Below are 24,966 nucleotides of genomic sequence, written 5' to 3'. Positions count from 1 at the left end.
CTACTGAGTATGAGATGGTGACTGAGTCCAGCATCCATTGCTGCACCTGTGGCCCCACTGGCTGAAAAGGTTCCTCCAAAGTGTGTGTGTCGGGGGGAGGATGATGACTTGGAAAACTAGTCTCTGCCTTAGTAAAAGGAGCTGCTTGACCCATAGGAAGTGCAAGAGCACCAGCGTCTGCTTAAACTCACCCCCTTCTCATTATCCTATATAATATGTCCTCAGATGGCCAAGTCGGAGACCTGAGAGCATCTGATGAAAGATGGGTGAGGAGAGAAGACCAGAACTGCCAGTTTCCATCATCTCAGGAAAGCGGCAGCATCTCAGAGGTGTGAGTACCTGAACTCACACCTAGATGCAAGACAGCCTTTCTGCTACTAGCGGAGTGTGGACACCTCCCAGGACAGAAGGTCTAGGTTCTTAGGGGCAACAAATAGTGCAAAAGAAAAAGGGGTCTCAGAATACGCAGTCCTGGCGTGCGTAGCCCTGTGTACTAGGAGAGAAGGAGAAGAGGGATGAGTTTCTGCACTGTAAGGGCATTGCTTTATTGATTACAGAATTTACAAAACAGCCATATTCTAAGATTAAATGGTACAGACGGACAGAAAAGACAGAAAATTGGCTATTTGATTTCCAGTTGCTCTGTTCAAACTATTTCTTGAGCTTTTAACACTGCAATCTCATAATATTTCTCATTTTTTATAGCACAAAGTTCCACTCTATAGTCATTCTTATAAATCTCTCTTCCATAGAGGCAACATTGTCCATGCTTTATAATCGGTCCATTGTTTACTTCCAGCCACTCAAAAGTGAATTTAAATCAAAATGCACCCTTTTCTGAAGACCATTATAAACATTTAAGAGAACTTACACTAGCTAGTGAACAAAGGTTAAAAAGCTACTTCCCATTTAATCTATTCCTTTAGCATAATAAAGAATGCTATGATAGAGTGAATGTCACTTACAATTTCACATTCTCATCTCAGTGTAAGCTGTAGTCTTAGCATCCCTTGGACGAAGCAAGAGAATGCAGCTTTAGAGCTCCACCATTTTATGTTGTAATTTGAAAGTCTTGGTGCTATATGCAATCACAATCTCTACTGGCTGCCACTTTTTTATCACAGATTGTATCAAAGTTTTATAAGGAAAAATTACATAACTGAATTTGATAGTGGCTCTTTCATGATCATAAATTAAAAATAAAAGCTGTTCTTTAATCATGCTGCTCAGAAATCTAGCTCAAGAAAGAATCTGTCACTGCGGCCTCCTGAAAATGGGATCATGCTTTTTTTTTTTCTTTTTCTTTTTTAAATGCATGTGAGGGGAGGATTCTTCCAGGGTTATCATCAAACTATCACAGCCCATATGTCCTCCTGCATAAACCTACAGAGAAGTGTGCCATCAGAAGCAGTCTTTTCTCCCGGGACTGTGGGTGGAGAAACTAGAGCAGGAAACGGGAAGCTGAGAGAGAAGCAACCACGTAACCCAGCCCTTGAGTCTGGCTCTCTGCTTCTCTGCCTCTACCAGTCCTGCTGGGAGAGCATCACTGGACTGGGAGCTGCTCTGCCAGCTAAATCAGGGCTGTGCTCCGTTGCCTCTCTGGGGTGAGGGACGAAGTAAGAGCAGAGGCGGTTAATGCTGTATAAGGCACACGTGTTTTGCAAGGTAACATGACAGAGAGGGTGGATTTTGCTAGCCTTTCACTCCCTCAGCAGCATTTCCCACCAGAAGCAACCCTAGCAAAACCACCAGGAATACTCAGAGAAAAAAACATACTGCTCAGGGAGTGCAAATTCAGCATCACCTGGTCCTCAGCTGCTCCTTTTCTAGGGGATTATTACAAGCGATCATCCTTGCCGCACAGAGCGGGGCTGGGGTGATTCAGCACCGCACGGTGTTACTGTTAAGGAGGGGGGGGTGTTGCTGGACAACTAGACCATTTTGAAGAGCTGCCTGTGAGCTGCACGTTTCCCTTGCAGCCAGATACCCAGCTGCTTCACCCTGTTTCAGCTGGAGCCATAACTGTAGCAGGGGCCATGTCATTTTTTGGAAGGCTATTGGAAAGAGTGACAGACCAGGGATTTGAGGTTTCCAGTCGAGGCACTCACTCATCTTCTCCACAGATCCTCCCTCATCAGATATCGGTGTCAGGCTGGAGACGGTCTGTGGCAAACAACAACTCAATAGCACTACGTGGTGTCAGGAGTGCAGAGGAGAGCACGATTACCTGAAAGAAGGGGGAGACGAAACAGCAAGTCAAAATGAAGGGGACCGAGACTGATCACAGTACTAATGAGCCATGGATATGAACTGTTTGCTTCACCCAGCACTAGACAGGCTGTGTGTTTCTGGTGTTTACTGACAGGGCAATACAACTTGCCCAGTGAAACTGTCTGCTCGCTAATAACTGTAGTTAAATCACTTTAAGAAGCATAATGACTGGTAGCATTGTACTCTTAATGAATGTGTGCTTTGACTCATTTCTACCCACATCTTACCCGGTGATTTGTTGTGACTGCCACTGTGTTTGCTGCGAGGCACCAGATGATGAAGCAGGGGTTTCCTCTCCTATAGCACAGTTTTGAGTGACGGCTGTTTCCTCTCAGTTGAAGGTAAGGCGAGCACCACAGAAGTGCTGCCGGCCTGCTGCGGGGAGCTACAGTCCCTGTTCAGAAACGTCTCTTCAGGCCAGGCACAGGCTGTTCTGCACGTCAGGACCAAGGCTCAACCTCAAGCACTGTTGGGATGCTATCGCTTTTGTTTGTTCAAATTTTTAATCCAAGACGGGTCCGATGAATGAAACCGTTGCTCACTACAGCCATGATACACACCCTGCTAGATGCAGGTATCTGTTTTTCTTAAGTGAAAACCAATATGCAGGTGCCTAGCATGAAGGTTTTCTGCAGGGCAAAGCTATCAGCAAGGAGCAAGTGCATATGCTCTTGCTGCGTGGAGCTAACTCAGGGGCAAAGTTGTGGGACACTGCTCTTACAAAGCCCCAAGTTCAGTAGTGTTTGTAGGGTCAGGACTGCAGGCAGGGACGTGGGGGCAGATTAATCTTACTAGCCCACTTGAACATGAATTTGCTTCTTCAGTGCAAACCCAAGGAGAAGAAGCACAAGCATCAACAACGGAGTATGTCTGTGCGTCCGTTTCCTGCAGTAGCTATCAAACCGCTTGTGCTCTTCATCACACGGCTTAAATGTGCGGTAGTGCTGCATTTCAACTTTTTTCGTTGTTCTTTCTTTCATCTTTTCACTTCAAATAATGAAAGGAATCTGGAGTTAAGTTACTACAGATCCCTTCTGTACTGATGATAGTCTCCCCCTCACTTCTCCCCTTCCCTTGTCCTCCCACACAATCTGCAGCAAACTGACACTGATTATCTCTTCTCCTTCCTATGGATGAAAAAACTCTGTAATTTGCAGATGCCAAAGGCTGACACTGTCTTACTTATGTTACGTGAGAATCAGACTATAGCACAGTATGTGCTCATCTTGTTATCATGCAGCTTAGTTCTGAAAAACACGAGGGGACACATTACTGAAGTTTTTTGGGTGTACAAGCCAAACATCAACAATAGCCACTGCCAGATAAAAGCAATTTCTTCTTGGAGTCCCACCACTGAACCCTGAGGGGATTTGTGCAACTAATAGCAAGCCCAACTTGCTTGAAAGTTTAACGTCTGAGAAAGGACGCAGCGAAATACAGTGGGCCTTCCCTCCTTTCCCCCCAGTACCTCTGAGGGCTCATTGAGGGGGAAAAATGTGAATATTTGTTCCTTCATTTTTACAGAGAACAGGGGAATTGCCCAGATAAGTAATGTCCATCTCTTGTCCAGGCAGGTCTCTTCAGGACAGCGTATCTCCTTTGCAGACCTTCTCCTTGTTCAGTACAGCGCGTCTGTCTTTGATGCTTCACCTGAAAGGCTACCCCTCCTGATGGCAGCCGAGGAGCCAGGAGCTCACATCCCGACCCACTGCCCTGCAATGGGCAGTTCCCCCTCAGCAGAAGGCAGGGAAGGATGCAGCCAACATCTGATGGTGCATCTGGAGGGGTTTATCTGTCTGCATGCCTCAGCCACAACTACATAGATGGTTGTGCATGTTGGGAGGGTGAAACATCCACTCATGCTCTTTCCCCTTTTTTTACTATCCTGATTAAAGTGGAAAAAAAAGGTAATTTCTTCTTTTGAAAGTAGGATACTTCTCACTAGGTTAGGGGAGCTATTCGCCACCATCCAAAAACAAATGATGTGTAGGAAATGCTGTATTCCTTTGTGCTTCTCCATAAGAAATGAATTTGTCATTCATATTCAGATGCAGAGCAGTTCTGTGGATGGAAACATGTGTCTCCTACTCCACATTTAAATGTCATTTGCCTCAACTCCAAACAACTGCTGAAGTAATCAGTGTGTCCTGTCAGTTTTTCTGTTACTTTCCTCAATTCTTTATTTTTGCACCCACACGTCTCTCCATTTCTCCAAGAGCCAATAATTAGTATAAATGTCAGTGCTTTGTTTGACTGGAAGGGACTTGGGAGGCCAGTGTTCCCCTGATGCCTGAACCTGATTGCCTGAACACCACAAAAAAGCTCTGTTAAACGCTGGCTTGAATTAGACAAATGCCTGGCTTTTTGAAAAGAGAATAATCCCAAACAGGTGGCACATATTCACAGCTATAGTGCAGAAATCCAGGTAAATCCAACAAACTCATAAACTTTTTTTATATGAGAGACTTGCACAACTGCTTCTTTTCTTCTTTCTCTTCCTCCTCCCTCCTCTCCCCCCGAGTCCTTTCACCTCTAACACAGCACATTTGGACAAAGGGCAAGATGCACTAAAAGCTTAAAATTCTTCAGGAATCTGCCTCAGAGGGTGACCTGCTGCTGGGGTTAAGCCAAAGCAAAGCAACACCAGATCCCATGTCACCACTGTCAAGCCTCAAGTCCCTCTAGAAAGCCAGTAAAAAGTCTCCCTGCATAGTTCTCAACCAACTCACGTGTTAACCTTCTGCTTATCTTTCAGGGTGTATTAATACATTTCGGGTGAGGATTAACTTGTCCATCAGTGTGTTACAACTCAATCCCCCTTCAAGATGGGAAAGAATTTTATTCGCTTTTTTGAGGAGATTAGAGATAGGCTAATTGGGAAGAAACGTGTTATCAGATCAAAAAAACATCGCTAAAAATGGTACTCCGTCTTACAAAATACTGCTTGAGACTGCCTTGCAAAGACAACTACAACGTGGAAAACACATGTCAAACCCAGGGGCTGCGCAGCCTTTGGTTGGCTCCATTTTGCTAACGATTTCTCACTAATCAAAACTGCATTCCATAGGAATTGAAAACAAGATGTTTACAAGCCACCCTGGAAACTAGACTTATGTTTACAATGCAGCTGGTCACACAGCACTTCTTTGCAGTTTTTAGATTACCCTGCCTATCTGCACTACTCAGCAGATACCCGATTGCTCTTGTACACGCTCCTCCACAGTTTACAATGATTTTTAACATCTCAGATGCCACCACAGCCCATCCATCCTCCTCCTCTTCCTCCCCACTCCATTCAGATGACAGCCGCTGTAGTCAAGTTCTGCTGCCGCAAAGTGGCAGAGGCAAAGACCAGCTGCACGGACGCTATTGAGGCTGCACCACGGGAGCCATCCTCCTTCCAGGAGTCTGACAGCACATCCAAGGGCTGCAGAGACCTGGGGCTTTCTCCACATCACCTGCTTCATGCTACTTAAGGCATCTAGTGGTCAGGTACCTATCAGAGATACCTGGCCTGGACCAGAAACCAGTACAGCTGTATCCAGGCTAATTTATCTTGCTCCTCAGCAATGCAAATTGACTTGTCTGCAGGATCACCACTGATATGTCCCTAGATGGTACCCAGACCCTTGGCAGGCTCCTTCTGAGCATCCCTGCACTATGTCCTGTTGATGCACTGCCAGGGAGCCTGTAGCCTTTTAGACAGCCAATGTTTCTGTTTATAAAGAATACCAAGAAATGAATCTTTTGAGACATGATGAAAGCTCCTTCAGAATAATGCCAGTCTGTTCTGAACTCTCCAACCTGAGTTTGAACTTTTATTGCTGACTCTAACATGTCAAAAACAGACCCTTGGTGCCTGAACACTTGTTGCCTACAGATGTTTCACAGCAAAATCCTAACACTGTTCCTGTCCATGTGGCTGTGGCTTTGTGTAGGTTTGGTACCAGTGCTACAGGGAACATTATCTGACGAATTTTCTTAGTCTTTGTTCAGATAGGAACTGTACATTTAAAGCTGTTTTTACCTGGGTACCAGGTTTGCGTGTTGCTACCAGATCCTTCACCATTTTGACCTCGGAGACTGTCACTCCACCAACCATAAAGATGATCAGAAGAGGATGATCACCAGGGTGAGGGCGATTCACCTGTAAAATGAAGGAAAGCATTATTTGTAGTTGCTCAGTCCAACTCCAGACCTATGGACTAGCAGTGATTGGCTCCCTGAGCTGCTGGAGGAAGACTAATGAGGAAGCTCGGAAAAAAATATTCATGGAATGCTGGTTTCTGTAGCAGCTGAGAGGGAAATCAATGGGGATGACGCCCAGTTAAAACTAATGAACTGTTTCCAGGGAAATGGAGTCTTCATGGTTTCCACTGAAACCTAGAGGAGTTTCTTGTGAGGTCTGAGGGCTTCTCCCTCCATTCCTTCTTCATTTTTTTCCTCCCTTTCCCAGAGTGGGAGGAGAGTACTTGGGTGGATGCACAGTCTGGATACACATATGCATGGGGCTTTAAGGAATGAGGGGTAAATTACTACCCAGTAGAAGCAAGGAGTCCAGCCTAAACATGCTAGAATCCCTGCCTGCGGTCAGCAATGGAAAGAATCGTAAGTAATGTGTTTTTACCAGTCCAGCGAATAATCCCTTACAATTCATCCAATGAAAATAAATCGGGTTCATTACAGTGTAAAATCGTTTCTAGCTTGTTTCACTTCAGAGTTTTCAATACTTCTATGACTGGGTTGTAACTAATATAGAGAAACCTTAGCTCAAACAAAATACTTGTTTCATTTTTCCTCAATTATCATTAAAATGGCACAAACATTCCACTTCAGTTAAGACTTTATAAAACCGCATTTTAATTTTAAACGTGAAGGTGATGCTTTACGTCAGTTTCCTCTTAACCACTTCTAGAAGTTTGATTACTTTGCTGTTTCCTAGCAAACTCTTTCTTTCTTGATAAAACACACTCCCCTGACAACGCCTTGCTCCAGTCTTTGGGAGTGATGTCAATGGAGCCCGTGCAATTGCTCTTGTCACACCACCTTTGAGTATGAAACACTCCAAATGTTTGGCTCCGAAAAGTGACAGTGAGAACAGTTTACTTTGCTTCTTTTTAGACTCTCCACCCCCTCTCCTTCCACAAGCATAGGTTTTCGACAGCACTCACTCGACAGATTGAAAGTGGTCATCAACCCGTGTTTGGGCGGAGTGCAGTTCCTTTGCTTTCACCACCACGGCAGCTATCTTTGATCCCCGTGGCTCCAGCTCCTGAGGGTACAGCTCTTCTTCTCTTCCTTGTTGTGGCTGCCCTATATTTAGTCTTTGGGCAGTTTTTCATCCTGCAGCTCCGTCAGGCTTTCTGACGGGCAACCTTCAGAAAAGACTCTTCCCTTTGAAGCAAGCACGGGGCGGGGGGATAGCGTGCTCTCTCTCCAGGCTAGCTGGCCTTTGATCACACAGGGCTCCCTGTTCAATGCTGCTCCCCAGGGTGTCCTACAATTCTGGTGCGACATTGAACAATTTTCCATTTACACCAACAGACCAATTCAATGGATACACCAGAGCTTACAAAGACTTTCTTTATGCACTTTCCCACATCAGACTACTCCCTTCTTACTATCTGCATATCACATAGTGTCAACCTCAAATGAAAAAAAGTCCATTCCTATTACTAACACCATGAGGAGTTTAAGTAAGACCTAAATATTTACTTACAAAGTAGGTCAGATAGAGTTATTACTTCCTAAAATATTAGAGTATTTCATGCTGTAATTGCTGTAAGCAGTGACACAAGGTTAAAGAAATAACTGCTCGCAAAGATGGTGAAGATAAAAGTTGACAAAACTCTCTGCTATGGCACTTCAAGGTAATACAGGAATTACTGTTTTATTCCTTTTCATGGATCTTTGCTCTTAACCCTATTGCCAGAGCAAACAGCTCCACTCCATCTCATGAAGCTTTTGACTGACCTAAGACGTATGCAAAGAGCTCGAACTTCAGAAGCTTGCTATTGAATAAAGCCTCTCTTTCCTAATATCTTTCCTAGCGACAATAAACTCATCATAAACATGCACGTATAACATTGGACACACTGAAAAGACACCGAATATGAGAGCATTAATCGGAAAACACAAGCTTTCATGGCAATGCTAAAGAGAAAATGTCTTGACAAATCATTTCCTTCAGTCAAAATAAATGTAGATCCAAACACATGGTGCCTATATAAAACTCATTATTTTCCAGAAGACTAAAGTTCAAACCACAAATTCCAGAAATGCATATTAAAAATACTATTAGGCATGCAAACTCTAAATTAAATTAAAATTGCAATGAAAAGGGTCTTGGAATCTGTAATTTTGTTATGCTATGCACAAGTGTTTTGAAGGAGGACAAAACTTTGGGTACAAAATACTTGGCTGTGTTAAGAATGCAAGTTTCTGCCAAGATTTTTTTGTTTGATAATACAACCACCCAAGGCTCTCTCTTTTGAAGGAACTGGCTGCATGTAGCTAAACACAGCTCATTTCTGTGATACAGAAGAAGAACTGAAATGGACTGCAACAAAAGCAATGTGTATCTTCTGGGATCCTTCTAAAGTTCAGTTGTTTTGGGACATTTCTGAGGCCTCTGAATGGCCTTTACTCTGAAATCTGAATTTTGCAAAAATCCCCAAGTGAAATTCACTTTCAGTTCAAAATGCCATGCATTAAAAAACTTGGGACAGTTATCTCGGGCAATTAGAAAGACTAACCAAGAAAAAAGCAAAACCATTACATCGAGCAAAGGAGCCTGAAGGAAGAAGGAGGAATGGTTCCCTGAGCTGGCAGAGTATCCCAGCCGGACATCAGCCTTCTCTCCAGCTCTGAGCCCACCACTACTGCATTTCCTCAGGATGCTGATGGTTAGAGGGCTCTTTGATGGCACATGTGTCTGCGTGGAGGAGAGGGAGAGGGGGAGATGGGAAAGCAGGGTGACAGCGGTCAGTAAAACTCTAAAACTGAAGCAGGAAGGGGTCGGAGGACAGGTTTGTTCTCAAGGCAGATCACAAAACACAGCCTTTTCCTCTGAGGAAAGTCAGCAGAAACAACTTCTACTGCCCCACCAGGGCTACCTCTGCCAACCAGGACACCAGCACCAATGCATCTGGTATTGGTGACCAACGAGAAACCAATTAATTTAGCTGAGTAACTGGAAAAAGGAAACCCACATTGATCACCAGAAACTAGACTGCCATGCAAGGCACTTGGGATCAATGATCAGATACCAAGCTCAGATCATCATAAACCACGTGTGTTCTAGAGTAGCAGTCAAAAGAGGAATCCTTGCGACAGGGAGGCCTTTTCCCTTCACCTTCCCTGAGCTTCAGAACAAACACATCCACCAGAGAAACAACTTCTGGACGAGAGGTATCTTTAAAAGTCTGAATGAACATGTCTGAGTCCATCACTTACCAAAGCATGTTTATGTGAGTGGGCATTTATATTCAGGCATTGAGGGAGAAATAAAAATATAAGGAAGCTCACGAAATAATTACAGTCCTGATGGTGCAGTGGAGAATATCCTCTTGTGTGAGAAATACAGGCTGGTCAGAAACTCATTCACATAATAATTGAGCACTTGCCAACAAGCCAGGCTACAAACTAAATGAGCAAGCATGGACACATTTGTGAGGTATGTGATGATGCCTATGAAATACTCATCCTACATAAGGTTAACTTGCTCATCTGTTATATATTCCTTACAGTAGGATATTTTTCTTACTAGCAGAGATGCAGGTGCTTACAGGTACACATTGCCGTAATATACTTCACACTCTTACATAATACTCTTCAATGGAGAACTCAGGATATGCAGTAAGACAGAGGTGAATGTACAGCATGCTAGCTACTCCACACTTCATCTCTGTAGACATTTAGCGAACACTTAGCATAGGATAATTTGTAAAGCAGAGTAAGCTCTTGTAGAAAGACTGTCTTAAAACATGCTAAGAGCATCCACAAGGCAACTTCTGACTAACAGGCTTCCTTCCTCCCCACTGCAAGTTGAACCTTACCAAGTTATAGAAAAGGCACTGAATATGGAGCTCCTCTGACGACCTTCCTCCCCTGTGAGACCTGACTGTTCATACTTACTTCTCTCCTATCTCAAGGCTGCTCGGTGTCCTTAAAATCCTTTGATGAGGTGCCTTGCGGAATGCCTTTTGGAAATCCAGGTAGGTTATATGAACTGGCACTTGCTTATCAATTTGCTTGTTGGGTGTCTCTGAAGAGCTCCGAAAGCTATGTGAGGTAAGACTTCCCTTTAGCAAAGCCACATTGCCTCCTCCCAGACATATCGTCCTCATTTAGGTGTCCAACATCACCCTTATTTAGGTGTCCAGTCTGCTCCATTCCTCTTGTTTTGTTCAGCAGGTGCTACCCATCTGTACTGTACCTGCAACGTGGTGCCTCAAGCTATTCCCAGCCCCCTTGCAAGGATTTAACTCTCCTAACCGCCCCTTAAGTTCTGCTGAACAATATCAACTCAAATACATAAAATCAGCTACTGCCATATGACGCTATGACCTCAGGAGAATCTTACAGATGAGCTTGGAAAGCCTGGTTTACCTTCATGAACATGCTGAATCCAGTTTTAAGGAGATCGGTGAGGCCTGATGACATGTGCTCAATATCAACAGGATCAGATCGATCAGGATTACAGATCTCTTCCACTACCTGTTTCAGCAGCGGTTTGTAAGAAGCCTGCACAAAAAGAACAACGCACTGTGAGTAAAGCTGTTTAGACTTGGTGCAACTGCTCTTCTAAATGTTTTATTTCCATTAAAGGTAACAAAAATAATTATCCTAGAAAGGAAACCATTCAGAGAGTTAAAAAATTATTGAAGCAGCAGTGGTCTTTGTGACCTGGACTGCAAATGGTGTGCACCAGCACAGCATCAAACTGAAAAGACAGGAAGACGGCTACACATTTACTCTGCCCCATGTGTATCATATGAGTAAAGGGAGGCAAGGAAGAAAGGGGGCTTCTAGTTTCTCTGGAATCTTTTTGGAGGTAGTACAGAAAGGGATAGCAATAGTGATGACACTATGTTGCCCATTATGCACCCAGAAGATCTCATTCCCTTTGTAATGATTTTACAAACACTTAAACAGGGATTTTTAGGAGGGGTTGCTTACTGACCACTCCTGCGTTCCCACAGGCGTCATGTCAGCACTAAAGCCTGGATATCAGCAGGGCTAGGAAGAGGCCAACCTGCCTGTTTGTCCCTCATGGGAGAGCAGAGCTAAGGAGTCCCTGTTAGTCCTTCAGCTTCTACGGCCAGGGCACTCTCCATAATACTTCCACCTGTGGAAAACCTTGAGAAAAATACGCCAAACAACCCCACTGATATCATGCATGTCAGAGCTGCAGAGAAGTTAGAGACCAGAAAAAGTGGAACTTGTAAAGGTACAAATGGTCAGCATCCTGGAAGATCCACTTCCAAAGGATCCACCCTGCATCCTCTTCAGGGTCCACAAACCTGTGCTGAATATGAATTAGTAGCCTAGAAATTTCCACATTCCCTTACTGAGGTTTAAACCACTCTACCATCCTGAAAAAGTTTCTAAGATAAAAATTTTAGGGACTTGTGGAAAGATGCTCTTTAATGAAAATTCGACCTTACTTGGTTTACAGATGGTGTGTTGTTTTGTTGCTTTCAACTTTGCCCAAACTGCAATGGAACCACAATCGTTTCAGGAAGCGCAACAGTCTTAGAAAATTAGCAGCTTTCAAATTAGCACATTTGTTTTCTTTTGGGACTAGCCCAGGTGTACATCATCCTCTAGATTTCTTAAGGGAATCAAGTGTAACATCATTAATTTTGTAAAGATGATATCTACAAGAGACATCATGCAAGATAAACATAAAAATGGATGGAAAATAAAAAGCAAGCTGCTTGGCTTGAAACTAAAATTTTCTGGAGTAATTAAATAAATGTTTTTTATCCAACACTTTACAGTGAGAAACATAACTTACAGTTTTTGAATACAAACCTGTCAACGAAGATTTATACAACTCATGTAGTTCTTCCCACAACACGTGCATAATTTTTAATTGAGCCAACAAAGCAAATTACAGCAGACATGAGCTGCAGGATCTTTTAGGAGAACATGCCAAGATTTGTGTCAAATCTAGTCACGCAATAAACAACTGTTTGAAAATACACATGCAGGCATGAAGTCCTATGTATAAAAATCTGTTTAATATCTTCACAGATGAGGAACAGAAAGACATTAGGAATGAAATATTTTTGGAGTAGAGAACAAATCACAGTTAAACAGAGAGGCTTACTGCATGAAATCAAAGGAAAAATATTATCTGACTTCAGACAAAACTATGTACTCAAAAGATGTTAAAAATGTGCTATGATTCTGCATGTCTAAATTTTCAGCACCAAAACTCAATGCCCTTCAAAATGATCCAATTCAGCTACATGGATACTAAAAGGCAGACGCTATGATCACTTACCTTTTTTTAGCTATGATAGTTTCAAATATTTTAAAAATCTTTTATGACTTGAAATTCATGTATTATATTTTTAGGGAGTTTTAACTTTATTTTTTATACAACCCCCAATAGCTGCATTGATTTATAACTCACATAATGAAACTTTTATCAACTTTAAATTTTGGCAGGGCACAAACTGTGTTTAAAACAGTTGTTAAAAACCTCAATGGCTATAGAACATACCTCAGACAAGATTATAAGGAGAACAGGAGAGAGAGAAAGAGAGAGAAAGAAAGAGAATGAGAAAAGGAGAAGGAGGGATGGAGGGAGGGAGGAATACACTTGAGATCAAGGTGAAAGGAAAAGAACAGTAGTTACAATATCAGGCAAAATAAATACTCTCCTCTTGCACGGTCGCTACATGAAGTGGTTTGATAACCTGATGAAAACATTCATTCATCATTTTATGTAAGACATATAAACTTCAGTGCTACAAAGGGTCCTGCTAAGAGGCTATCCAATTCCCACTTACCTATAGAAACCTTTTTTGAGTCTTAACAAGAAATGGAGGCTTCCCTGCTCCTAACAGATAAAGTGGGAAAGCACCTATAGGCTAAACCCATTCCCATAGCACTAAGCCAGGCAGGGAATGCATGTGGTCACGGGGAGGGCACTACTTCTTCAGAGGAGCTAAACTGATCGCATGCAACCCATGTATTAACACCTGCCAGTCAAAAGAGAGGTCCATTTGTAGAGAGTTGTATGTCTGATGGAAAAAAAAAACATACTGCCTGCTTATTTCTGCTACTCTAAACCTCCTGAACTGCCCTCAGCAGAAGGTTGGTCCTATTCAAGCAATTAAATCCATCTCATAGCCAGATCAGGGGGCTGCAAGGTGTTAATACCTCCCTTGCTGTGTTCCAGCACTTAGCCCTGAGCAAACAACCTGGGTTACATCCAAAGAACATACTGATGCTAATTACACTTCCAGTAAAGTTTTAGAGGGTATTTTCTTATCATCCAACTGCCCCCGGACTGAACTGTATTAAATGTTTAACAATTTTCCCCATTTCAGACACCAGACTGGTCCTAAGTGCCAGAAGACTTCAGTAACAGGTTTTCTCCACCTTAGCTTTCCAGTGACATTTTGCAACACTCCCGACTCCTGTTGTTACAAAGCATTGCTTAATTTGAACTACATCCCTTTGCTGGTCCACCGCATACTTATGAGTTTGGAAGGATTTTTTTCTGGCTCAAGGCTGGAATCAAGTTTTACAGTCTCTCTCTAAATCACGGTATGTGCTTTCCATTGTAAAACTCTATTTTTAACTAAAAAAGTTAAAACACTTTGATGGAGACAGAGAGAGAAAAGCACTGTATATTAGTCCTGATGACTTACAGTAATATCGTAGTTCAAGTGTTCATATTTTAGAAACAAAAGAGGCATTTTTCACCTATTTACAAATGGGAGTGCCTCTCGCACTTATAGAGATGGGAGAGAAGATACACAGGAATATAGTTGCTGTATGGATGCGGGCATCCTGCTTTGCTATGCCGTGAGAGCTCTTAGTCCAGGACCGTCTTGACCTAGCCCTGCCTTTCACAGGCATTTATGTCATATCACAGTGCTGCAGAGCAAATCCTTAATTTCTTCCTCAGACAATTCTTTGTTGACATTGACACGGATATGCCTGAGTTTGGGTGAAGGACTTGAGGAAGTTCTTGACAATTAGGTCAATCAGAAAATCTATACTTAAATATCTTCCACATGGGCAGAACACATATAGGATTAGCACATCAGCAAAACTGGTGCTGTAATTTTGACAGCATGCTAGAGAAATAACATACACAGGGAAAAGAAAGATCCACTTGCCTGGTGGGTGCTGCTGCCTGGATTATGTATGGAATTAAACTGTTTCATGTGCATTCGAGCTCTTGCAATATCCCTGAGGGACCGAAAGATATCGTCCACTGCATCTGTGGCTTTCTTAGAGGTCAGGTTCAGCAACGAGTCACAGCCTAAAGAAATAAAGAAACACGGAACTGAGTGGTTGAAAAACTTTCAAGTGTTTTGATAATAAGCAGTAGCAAAAGGATAACTGGGAGAAAACTTTAAATTAGTTTCATCATGTTACACTCTAGAAACTCAGGGGCTTGTTAGACAGCATGTCCTCAGCATGGCATGAGTCTCTGTAGCTAAGCAAGAAGCCATAAATCCTAGACAGCAAGCAAAGTGAACAGCACCTCTCTAACCACATTTGTAACCTAGATCATACAGCAATTTCATCAGTGCAGGGTATGTTTTGCTCTCCACAGCAAACAGAAGATCCCATGCTAGCAGACCCCAAAGAAGAGCTCCATGTGGAAAGGAGCCAGCTGGTTTGCTGGTCTCCTCGGGGCGAAACAGCCATGAAGAGGGGAACTGCTCCTCAGGCATCCTACCCGGGCCCTGGCTGGCAGCCTGCTGACTCCAAATGCATTTCCTACCTTTGCGACAAGAAAAATGGGAAAAGTCCGTGCTAAATACAGTGGAAATGATAGCCACACATTGGGAAGAGCTGTATTATCATAAAAAAGTCCTTATCCCTCAAAGTGGCTGTGCTGGTTTTGGCTGGGATAGAGTTAATTTTCTTCATAGTAGCTAGTATGGGGCTATGTTTTGGATTTGTGCTGGAAACAGTGTTGATACAGGCAGCCTCAAGTCCTATTCTGCTTCTCACACCACCCCGCCAGCGAGTAGGCTGTGGGTGCACAAGAAGCTGGGAAGGGACACAGCTAGGACAGCTGACCCCAACTGACCAAAGGGATATTCCATACCATATGACGTCATGCTCAGCATATAAAGCTGGGGAAAGAAGAAGGAAGGGGGGGACGTTCGGAGTGATGGCGTTTGTCTTCCCAAGTAACCGTTACACATGATGGAGCCCTGCTTTCCTGGCAATGGCTGAACACCTGCCTGCCGATGGGAAGGAGTGAATGAATTCCTTGTTTTGCTTTGCTTGCGTGCGCGGCTTTTGCTTTACTTATTAAACTGTCTTTATCTCAACCCACGAGTTTTCTCACTTTTACCCTTCCGATTCTCCCCCCTACCCCACTGGAGGGGAGTGAGCGAGCAGCTGTGTGGTGCTTAGTTGCCAGCTGGGGTTCAACCACGACAGTGGCACAGTTATTACTTTTAATGTATTTTTCCAAAGCACTTCTGCTAAGATATAATGCTTATATTCCACTGAGGCCAAACTCCATTTAGAGGACCATGTAAAAGGCCCCTCCAGGTGGCCAGGCAGTGCCTCGGCAAAGAGAAATTCTTATCCTTGGCTCCATCCCCCTTACCGCAGGACCTATATTGCACAGAGACGTAGAAAAAAATGCTTTCTCAGCTGACTTGCTGATGAGAATTATCCAAGTCAGAGATAACTGGGTTGCCTGGTGATTGTATAGCCCTGTCAGCACAACTCTACATCTTTTGACATCTCTGCCCGCCTCTCTTCTCGCATGACTCCTCATCCCCGTCGCGGAATATCAAGCACAAAATAACCCTTCTTGCCACATGCACGCACACACACTCACTCCTGCTTATCGCCAGTGTCTTCTCCGAGGGATGCTGCTGTAGTGGTCTGTGTGTCCACCCCTCGTCCCACAATTGTCTCTGCACCAGCAAACCTTTATGTCTGTGCAGAATCCTACTGAGAGGAGGTGGTCTCCCCGCAGGTCCCAGCACCTGCCAGCTCACATCGTGCTGCACCAGTGGAGCCCGGCACCGAAAACACACACCAAAACCTGTCGTGAAGGAGCCTGGATTTTTGGGTGGGGGGATTCTGAACAAACTTTCCTCTACAACTGACAGAGGACAGAATCCTTATGCACTAAAGAAACAACAAAAAAGGGAGTACTTTCAAAATTTACAGGGAATTTGTAATAGCTAATCTGGATCACTCTTTCACATCTTTGCATTCTGTACAGCAGAATATATATATAATAGATACACATACACACACACTTATAGAGGTCTGAGACTATTCCCACAAGATGGTGATTAGACACTGAGCTTTCATTTGTCTGAATATTATTTGTTGAAAGGCTCCTAGGCAGATTCCCAGCTGGTGCAGCAGAACAGATAAAATGACAGTACTTCTGCAGGGCTACATCAAACCAAGCTGCTAGAGGATTTATGCCATTATAACCCCAAAGCAATGAAGCGAATAGGAACTGGGCCTCGGTGACTCCCGTGTTGTAATTCTAAGGCAGACACTCATATATTTTTGGACAGAGCTCTTGAAATTATTATTTGTTTTTAAATGAGTGCAAAATAATTTACAGAAATATTTTTGTTGTTATGTATGTGCAAGATCTGCGTGCTCTGATACTCTGATTGACCAAAGCTTAGTTTTCATTTGGCCAAGGAGCCTGTGTGTTGTCAGAGAAAGCCCTGAATGCAAACCCTACTCTGCAGTTCATTACCCGACTCCACTGGTGCTCTTGAAATCAGAGAGATGGCTCCTGCGAGTGATCTTGTGCTGGTTTATGTGCAAGGAACAGTGTCCAACAGCTGAAAACAGTGAAACTGAACACCTCCTGGACAGATAAGGTCGATAAATAAAGTCTGAGGTGATAAATCCTGGTTTATATTTATGACTAGCACAGGCAAAATACTCAGAGGAGATCTCGTATTGTTGGTGTGCTTTTACCCTGCCCATGGGAAAACACAGGAATGAGAAAATGGGGCAGTCCCTGTTAGCTCCCAACTCAGAGGCTGTGCATATTTAATAGTTAACATTTATAAAGCATTTTGCAAATGAAAATTAAAATGAAGAGCCATATCTCATTATTGTATTACTAGATTTTTCTTCTGAGAGACAAGCTTTCTCTGTTTTAGCCACATTAGAGATAAGCAGCTCCTAGCTAATGTAAGTAGTTATATTTGTCCTCTCTTTAATCCTTTATCAGCAAAAGCCATTGCTTTTGGCCAAGCCACCTCTGGAATGTTTCCCTTCGCTAGCGAACGCAAGTCCCCCGCATTGAACAAGTTCAGGCAAGGTAAAAATCACATCAAGTTTGCTTTGCTTTGCATACTCTTCTTTTTTTTCTTAATTGTTTATTTTCTTGGACCATTTAAAAGCCTTTTGTTTTGGCCCTACAGTTATTTTTCTCATGAAAAGAAGTATTTGTTTCCTTCTCCTGTTGACATCACTTCTCTTTCTCTCTCTTTTTATTTTAACAAGAGCCTTTTGACCAAGAAGTTTCAAACCAGCTTGTCACTTCCCACTTCTGGAACTGCAGGGCAGTTTCCAGCGGACATGATCTTGCTTCATGGCTAGAAGCCCCCGCGATGCTCCTCACCTTGCCTGGCCCAGCACATCCCACTTTGCTTTTTGCTACTGGGTCAATCTTCTCTTGAGCAATTTCTCGGTGAAGCGCAGCCTCTGTAACATCACTCACCGCTCGAACCTCATTGCCAGGGAAATGTTGTCTGGAGCTTGGGCTTTGCTTTACAGCTTGTGCTGACACACTCGTGGGCTGGAGGAGGCCATGAAATCATTCACCCTCACCATCTGTTTAACAGGCCACATTGCTTCATCACCGCCGCCAAAACAAGAACCCTGGCGTGCCGTGCAGTGCGCCAGCAGCTCTTCACCCTCTGTGTTCAACCGTGCAGACCGGAGCGTATCTCGAGGAGCACTGGAGCAGGGGGCTGATGTGTGCTTCCAGCCTGCATGGCAGAGCGCGGTGCTGGACCCAGTTTGGAGCAGGGGGGCACTGGGAGTCGAAGCTCCGGTCTGGTGCCATTTTAAGGCTGACAGACAGAGGGAAAAGAGCCATACTTTCAAAGGTTTCTCTAAAATGTGGCTTCCTTGGGACTTCTGATCAAGAAATATCACGTCTGGGGAAGTCATGGCTCTCTTCTTCCAGCCTGACATCCAGTTCTTCTTTTTTTAAATGTATATTAAAAAATAAGTTTTCTTTGCCATCTTATTGTTGAGATTACTAACAACAATCTCAGGTTCTCCGAAGGCTGCTGCCTACCTATCACACTGCAGTAGGTTTGAAGAGGGGAGCCGGGTTTCTCTCCAGCCTGGAGAACAACAGAAGCTTGTGTTGTACAAGTGGCAGGCAGCTACAAATCACCTCCCATTCACACCTTCCCTGTGAACGGGGCTGTGTGTGCATATGGAGAGCAGAACACAATCCCTCTTCTCTGCCCGCTTCATGCTACCAAGATATCTGCTCCTTTTACAACAATGAAGAGGTGGAACATATTGGCTGCTGCACAGCTCGTGCTAATTAAAACAACTCTTCCTGTTACTGTTTTTTCACGGGAAGTTAAATGGCATTAGGAGAGCGTGCTGAATTAATTCTTTTGAATCCCAGCCCTATTATATATGGGAAAAGGCGTTTAAACGAAATTTGGGGATATTGCTTTCCTGTCAGACTTGAAGAAAACCAGTTGTGGAAAAAAGAAAATCACCGTTAATCAGCATGGGACTAAAGATTTTAAAGCACATATCCAAGATCTTGATGATATCCCAAGAAGAACACAACCTGGTTCTGCGGTAAGCTGTGCCCGACCTCACCGACATTGCTTCTGTTCTACTTCCATCCACTTGTGCTGAATTCGAGGGGAGTCAGAGTGTCAGGAGCTGCATCCAGCACCAAACAGGATGAGACTGCCGGCCCTTATTTTTGACCTACTTTTGAACTTTTTCATCAGAGAGAACACATCTCCTCTTAACCTACGCATCTACATAACCTTTAGTACCAGAACTAATCAATTTTCACAAGAAACTTGAAAAGAGGAGAACGGAGATGCTCTTCTCTATAGTTTGGGGTGACCCAGAAACCAAACCAGATCAGTTTTTCTATTGATTTCTGAAATCGGAAGGAAGATACTTTAAGAAAAGGACACAGACATTGTGAACCCATGAGATCTATAATTATACAGTGGCATGTGATTGATTATTCCCTCCCTGAGAAATGAGAATTTCAGACCTGTGTATCAGAAAACCTTTCACTGTGCTTTGTCTCTTTTGGTATGTGGTCCAGGCATTATAAACAAACTTGTTTCTTCTCTAAAGTAGTATGATAATTATTAACACTTTGTGAAGGTCTTTGATACTTCTGAGACATCACTGAAAGGCTACGATTCTTACAAAGCTGAAAATTTAGGAAAGCTGAAAGTTTACCACTTTACTCTGTTTTATTGGTATTAATTTAGGCTCTCTCTACCTTAGGCTTTATAGCCCATTTGCAGAAAAAACCTGTTATAAACCCTGCAAACCCTGGAATGGTTGCATACTGGCAGAGTAGCAAAGCCGTTTTAGAAGCACACGCTGAAGCATGGGCTAAACCAAAAAACTGGTACTTCGAAGAAGAGAAAAACCAACATCAGGATTGCATTATGCAAGCTATTTTCTAGATATGCAGAGTTAATTTGCTTGTCAGCGAAAGACAGAGAAAGAACAGAGATATACGGTATCTTGAGGGTCAGAACTCAAAATACAGCACTATGCTATTAAACTAATGAAAATCTTCTATTTTTACACTTTAGATGATAGCATAGCAATGAGGCCCCTTCTTTTTCTAGCAGATAAATCAAAAAGCTTGTATCTGTATACTCACAGCCATATGTTTTATAATAGTTTTGATATATTCATGCATTAAGATTGTTATGAAAAAGTAGGTACGAATGCATATGGTTACACAGACCACGGCTGTTTTTTGCAAGGGAAAAAAAATTGTGTAAAACCCAAAACTAGGATGAAATTTGTGTGATTCTCCTCTCACCTTTCTTCCCGATGGATTCTGCCATGCATTTGAATATTCTTAAATCTGATTTGTATTAAAGCGTGCTCTCTGCTGCATCTAAAAGGGAAGCTGGCAAGCGGGTGTGACGCTGTGGGTCAAGGAAGGACGGGCCAGAATACAAGACATCTGTCATTGCCCAATAGCAACATCAGCAGAAGGTGAAAAATCAGAATTGACTCCATTTTACTTTGGGGGATTATGGAAGAGAGGTGCGTTCCCACGCCCTCGAGAAGAGAGCGTCCAGAGGGGACAGACACAGCGGTGCCTGCGACAGCTTCCCCGCAGCACACGGCACGTCTCTACCCCTGGGGATGGAGAGGATCCCACTCTGTGCTCGCTCGGTCCTCTGCACCCCCAGCACGAGTGTGCGCGGCGCCGGCTGGGGCAGCTATGTCTGTGCTGCTGGCAGCTCCCAGCGAGGAGCAAGCCTCCGGGCAACCTTGAAATGCCGAAGGCCAAGTCAACACTACAGTGGGCTGAGTTCAAAACAGGGCTGGCTTTTCCGACATTAGCAAGTGATTCGTGTGCTACCGATTGGATTACAGGAAAAGAAGGGTAAAAAGAAACAGGGAAGAAGCTGAAAGGTTTTTCAAAATGGTATTTGGAATTCAAAGGTGAATTAAAATCCCAAGAAAACAGGCACTTAGTAAAAAATAGATGAAAGTTGTAAAAAAATAGCAGGCCCATTTTGCTGAAGGCCTGGCAAAGCAGTGTGTTGGTGCTGCTGGCACAGAGGGGCACAAGCTCATCAGCTGAGGAAGGGGCAGGCATAGAGGTGCAGAGATAACCTGTCCCTACCCACAGCCTTGAGACGCTCTTGCCCCATCCTCTACCAGCAACCACAGCGGATTTCTAAGCCGTCGTCCCGATTCAACCCCTTTTCTCACGTTCCCTCTTCCCTCCCTGCTTCTTGCAATGGCCCCTTGCCCCAGTCATGCCTCAGCCCTTCATTGCATCTGGGAGGCTGAACTCAGCTTGGACCACGCTGCTGCAAAACCACTCCATCCCCACGGCCCGCCTCAGGGAGAGGCAAGATATTTGTGCACCAGAGGCGGAGAGGCTGAAACTCCTCCGAGGCGTCCAAGAGGTTAGCATCACAGCCAGAGTGGGAACTCGGGACTTCCCAGCCCTGGGCTTGATCAGCCCTTCTGCCAGTCCACACAGCACCGAATAACAGATTGCAAACGCTAGCAGGCAGAAAGATAAACAGAGGGGAGGAGGAAAGCAAAGAATAGCAGCATATGGGAACAACATTAGAAAAGGGAGGGAAAATGCATATGATATTAAAAATCAAAGCAGAACATTTTTCTCCCTCAATTATTAGCAACATCTGATTTGAACCTATTTGAAACCCGAGGTTCACATGGAGGGTCACTGCAGGGCTCCAGCTGAAGTCTGAAATTTCAGACTAAATCAAAGGGATTATCTGAAAAGCCACACAACAGAGAAAGTCAGCTCCGCATTACTACAAATGTCATTTACGATCTGACTGGCACATGGAGAATGAAAACACAGCAGCATGCAGGGATGCTCCGGGGCAGTCACCAGCAAACACGCAGCACAAGTGAAAGTATGGATGTGGTGTCTGTGATGGGAGGAGGGAGGGTCTGATCCACCGCCAAGGAAACCATGGAAGTTAGTATTGCGACTGGCAAAGCTGCAATTTGTAGTTTATTTTAATCATGACAAGCATCTCCCATTTGAGAGAAAAGCCAAGGATTTTTTTTAAAGAGTAACTAAACTTAGAATCCTAAATCTCCACTTCAGCTTTTAAATGTGTCTAAACTTTAGCAGCACTGAGCGTCCAGGGATTGCACATGTATGTCCCCATGGGCAGTTCAGCACAGATCTGACGTTTATTATATAGGGACACATCCTGAGATCTCTGGAGCTCACCGGGGAGGGATGGCAAGAGCCAGCGGTGTGCTTGGAAAGCTTGTTGTTGGCCTTAAGTGTAGGAACCTCTTCTGGAAACTGCTCTTTGGTGTGCAAGGCATGCACAGCCTGCGTGGCTAAGTACTTTGCTGGATCTCAAGCTCTGAAGCTGCATGCGTAAAAATCTGGCCACTTACCTATGTGATTAAATATGGATTTAAGACCTGCCTTTGGAGAGTAATTTTCTTTTAAAAAAATTTTGGCCTCAATATTTGTCACTTGGACATTTCTATTTACGGGAATATTTTATTGCCGCCTTCTTGCCAAAATCCAACAGCACAACATGTAATATCAACTTTTATGAAGCACTGCAAACTCAGTACTTCAGGCTCTCATGTTACATGAAATTAAACCTGTCAAATCAGCGAACAATTACAGGGAAAAACTATAGCACTTACTAGAATAAATTACATAAATTAATTGCAGGAGGAATTTAAGTTAGGCTCAAACGTGCTTTCTGAAGGAAATTAATGTAACAAATTCATTAGGGAACCATTCAGTTGCTCCCTCAAGTAGTACATCTCTTAATTAAAAAACCACACATGTTAATAAAGCTATGGTAAATTCTCTGTTAGTCTAATAAGGCCTCCCAATAATGTTCTTGCAAGAACTCAGTAAAACTCCGGGTTTTACTAAATGATATAGAGCTTTATGAACATACCTATATGATCAAATGTCCTCAGTCTTTTGCAAGTTATTCTCAGCTACCGTCCTTTTGTCTTCAGACTGGTGGTTGCACTTTCGCAAGGACAGATTTTTGCTCCCATCGAGAACTTTCTTGCTATTCACGCATCAGCCAACACCTTTCAGTGATGCTATGAAGTTTCACCGTCGGATCTGCTGCCTCTCACCTACTCCGCAAGGTACTCCAAGAGGTACCACGTACGTGAAGGACAAACAATGCGTGGGGAACAGGGACGAGGTTCATGTCCAGGTAGCAGCCCGTGAGGCAGCAAGTACTACCAGTACGGCAAAGCCTCCTTGGCCAGTGTGCACCAGAACAGAGGACACGTTGCATGTGTGAAATGGTATGGCTGTTCTCCTTCAGAACAGCTGGCACGGTGGGACATGGATGGGACCCTGCCACTGCCTTTTCTAACGTACCTACTCAGTACCTAATAGCCCTGTTTCTTCCTTTCTTTCTGCAAGCACCTGCAAGCCGGCCTTGTGTGAGAGACCTTGGACAATGGAAATGAATACGATCAATGTTTTTTGCACTCACAGTCCAATTTGATTGTATGTTCCTCACGCTGCCAAGTCAGGCTTGCAAACATGATTGGAAAATGCTTCCTTCCGAAAACAACTGTCCTACCTAGAATTTTTAAAAATGCATGAAACTGTTTCAACTCATGGACCTAAGAATGATGGTAATGGAGAAATGCCCGAGAGACATTTTCTTTCCCAGTTTAAGTTCTGAGCCAAAGCAGAACTCACAGTATCCTTAAACTAGTGAAGGCAGCTTTATACAATAACGTAAATGTATAGAAACATAAGATCACAATTAAAACTAATAGTTGTAATCTATTTATCAGCTACTGAAGCAAAACAATATTTTTAACAGGAAGACAAAAATAATGACATTTTAATGCTAGGTATAATTATCTGTTCAAAAAGGCCTCTTCACTCAGTATGCTATGCAACAGGTGAAAAGCCATCTGAAAAGTGACAAGGATAATAGGCACTTAGGCTGCATTCAGTGGGCTCTATTTAATGATAGATAACGATAGATTATAATCATTGCAATTTTAATTTCCCCCCCCCTTATTCAAATTAACAGAATGATGGTACACCCCTTAAGTACCTTTTGCTTTAAATTCACAACTATGCTCTAAGTTTCCCTTAAAAAAATGACATAGCTTACCTTCTAAAATTAAAATTAAACTATAAAATGATTATGTGTTAGCCAAAACACTAGAAGGTTGTTTTCCAGGAGAGATTAGATGAAAAAGCTAAAAGCTAAATGCCAATCCTGTACTAAGCTACACTGTTATGACAGTTTTGATGCTAACAGTAGGTAAAAATACACTGTAACACGTTTACAAAGTTCATGGTAGTAAAAAATGGAGCTGTCAGATAAACACAAATATCGTAGATTTCCAGTTCTTGCAATACTTGAAATTCAAGCATGCAAATCTGACAAATGACACACCAATCTTGACATACTTTATGTACTGTTCGGCTAGCACCACACTACCCAACTGGAAGAGAAATGAAAGAAAGACTAAATGCCAGGCTTAGTGTAATTATGACAGAACACAAAATGTATAACAATAAACTCTCTGAAGTTAATCTATGACATTAGAGTTTATAGCTTAACCGCAATTTTCGAAGAAAAATATATTGTTCGAGCTGCACCATGCTCACTTCTGAAACCCTGATTACAGAAAGCATTCAGGTGTGAAGTCCCACTGAAATCCAGCCAGAATACCCTCAATCTTATTTCAGCATCCCAACTCTCCAGGAAAGAG

The 24,966-nt window shown here is 43.3% G+C and overlaps 1 protein-coding gene across 1 annotated transcript in view; it reads right to left on the bottom strand.

The window, feature by feature from the left end:
* Positions 1–543: 543 nt before the first annotated feature.
* Positions 544–24,966, bottom strand: part of SCFD2 (sec1 family domain containing 2) — a gene marked incomplete at its 5' end in the record, with an annotated part of 205,655 nt that continues 181,232 nt past the window's right edge. The window contains 4 exons of the mRNA XM_009277460.2: positions 544–2,227; positions 6,299–6,418; positions 10,882–11,016; positions 14,637–14,782. Coding sequence (XP_009275735.1) covers positions 2,135–2,227; positions 6,299–6,418; positions 10,882–11,016; positions 14,637–14,782 — 494 coding nt within the window. The remainder of the gene's footprint in view (positions 2,228–6,298; positions 6,419–10,881; positions 11,017–14,636; positions 14,783–24,966) is intronic.

The sequence above is a fragment of the Aptenodytes forsteri genome, unplaced genomic scaffold (assembly GCF_000699145.1).
Source record: "Aptenodytes forsteri isolate BGI_AS27 unplaced genomic scaffold, ASM69914v1 Scaffold65, whole genome shotgun sequence".
NCBI lineage: Eukaryota > Metazoa > Chordata > Aves > Sphenisciformes > Spheniscidae > Aptenodytes > Aptenodytes forsteri.
This window is presented reverse-complemented; position numbering and strand designations above follow the sequence as displayed.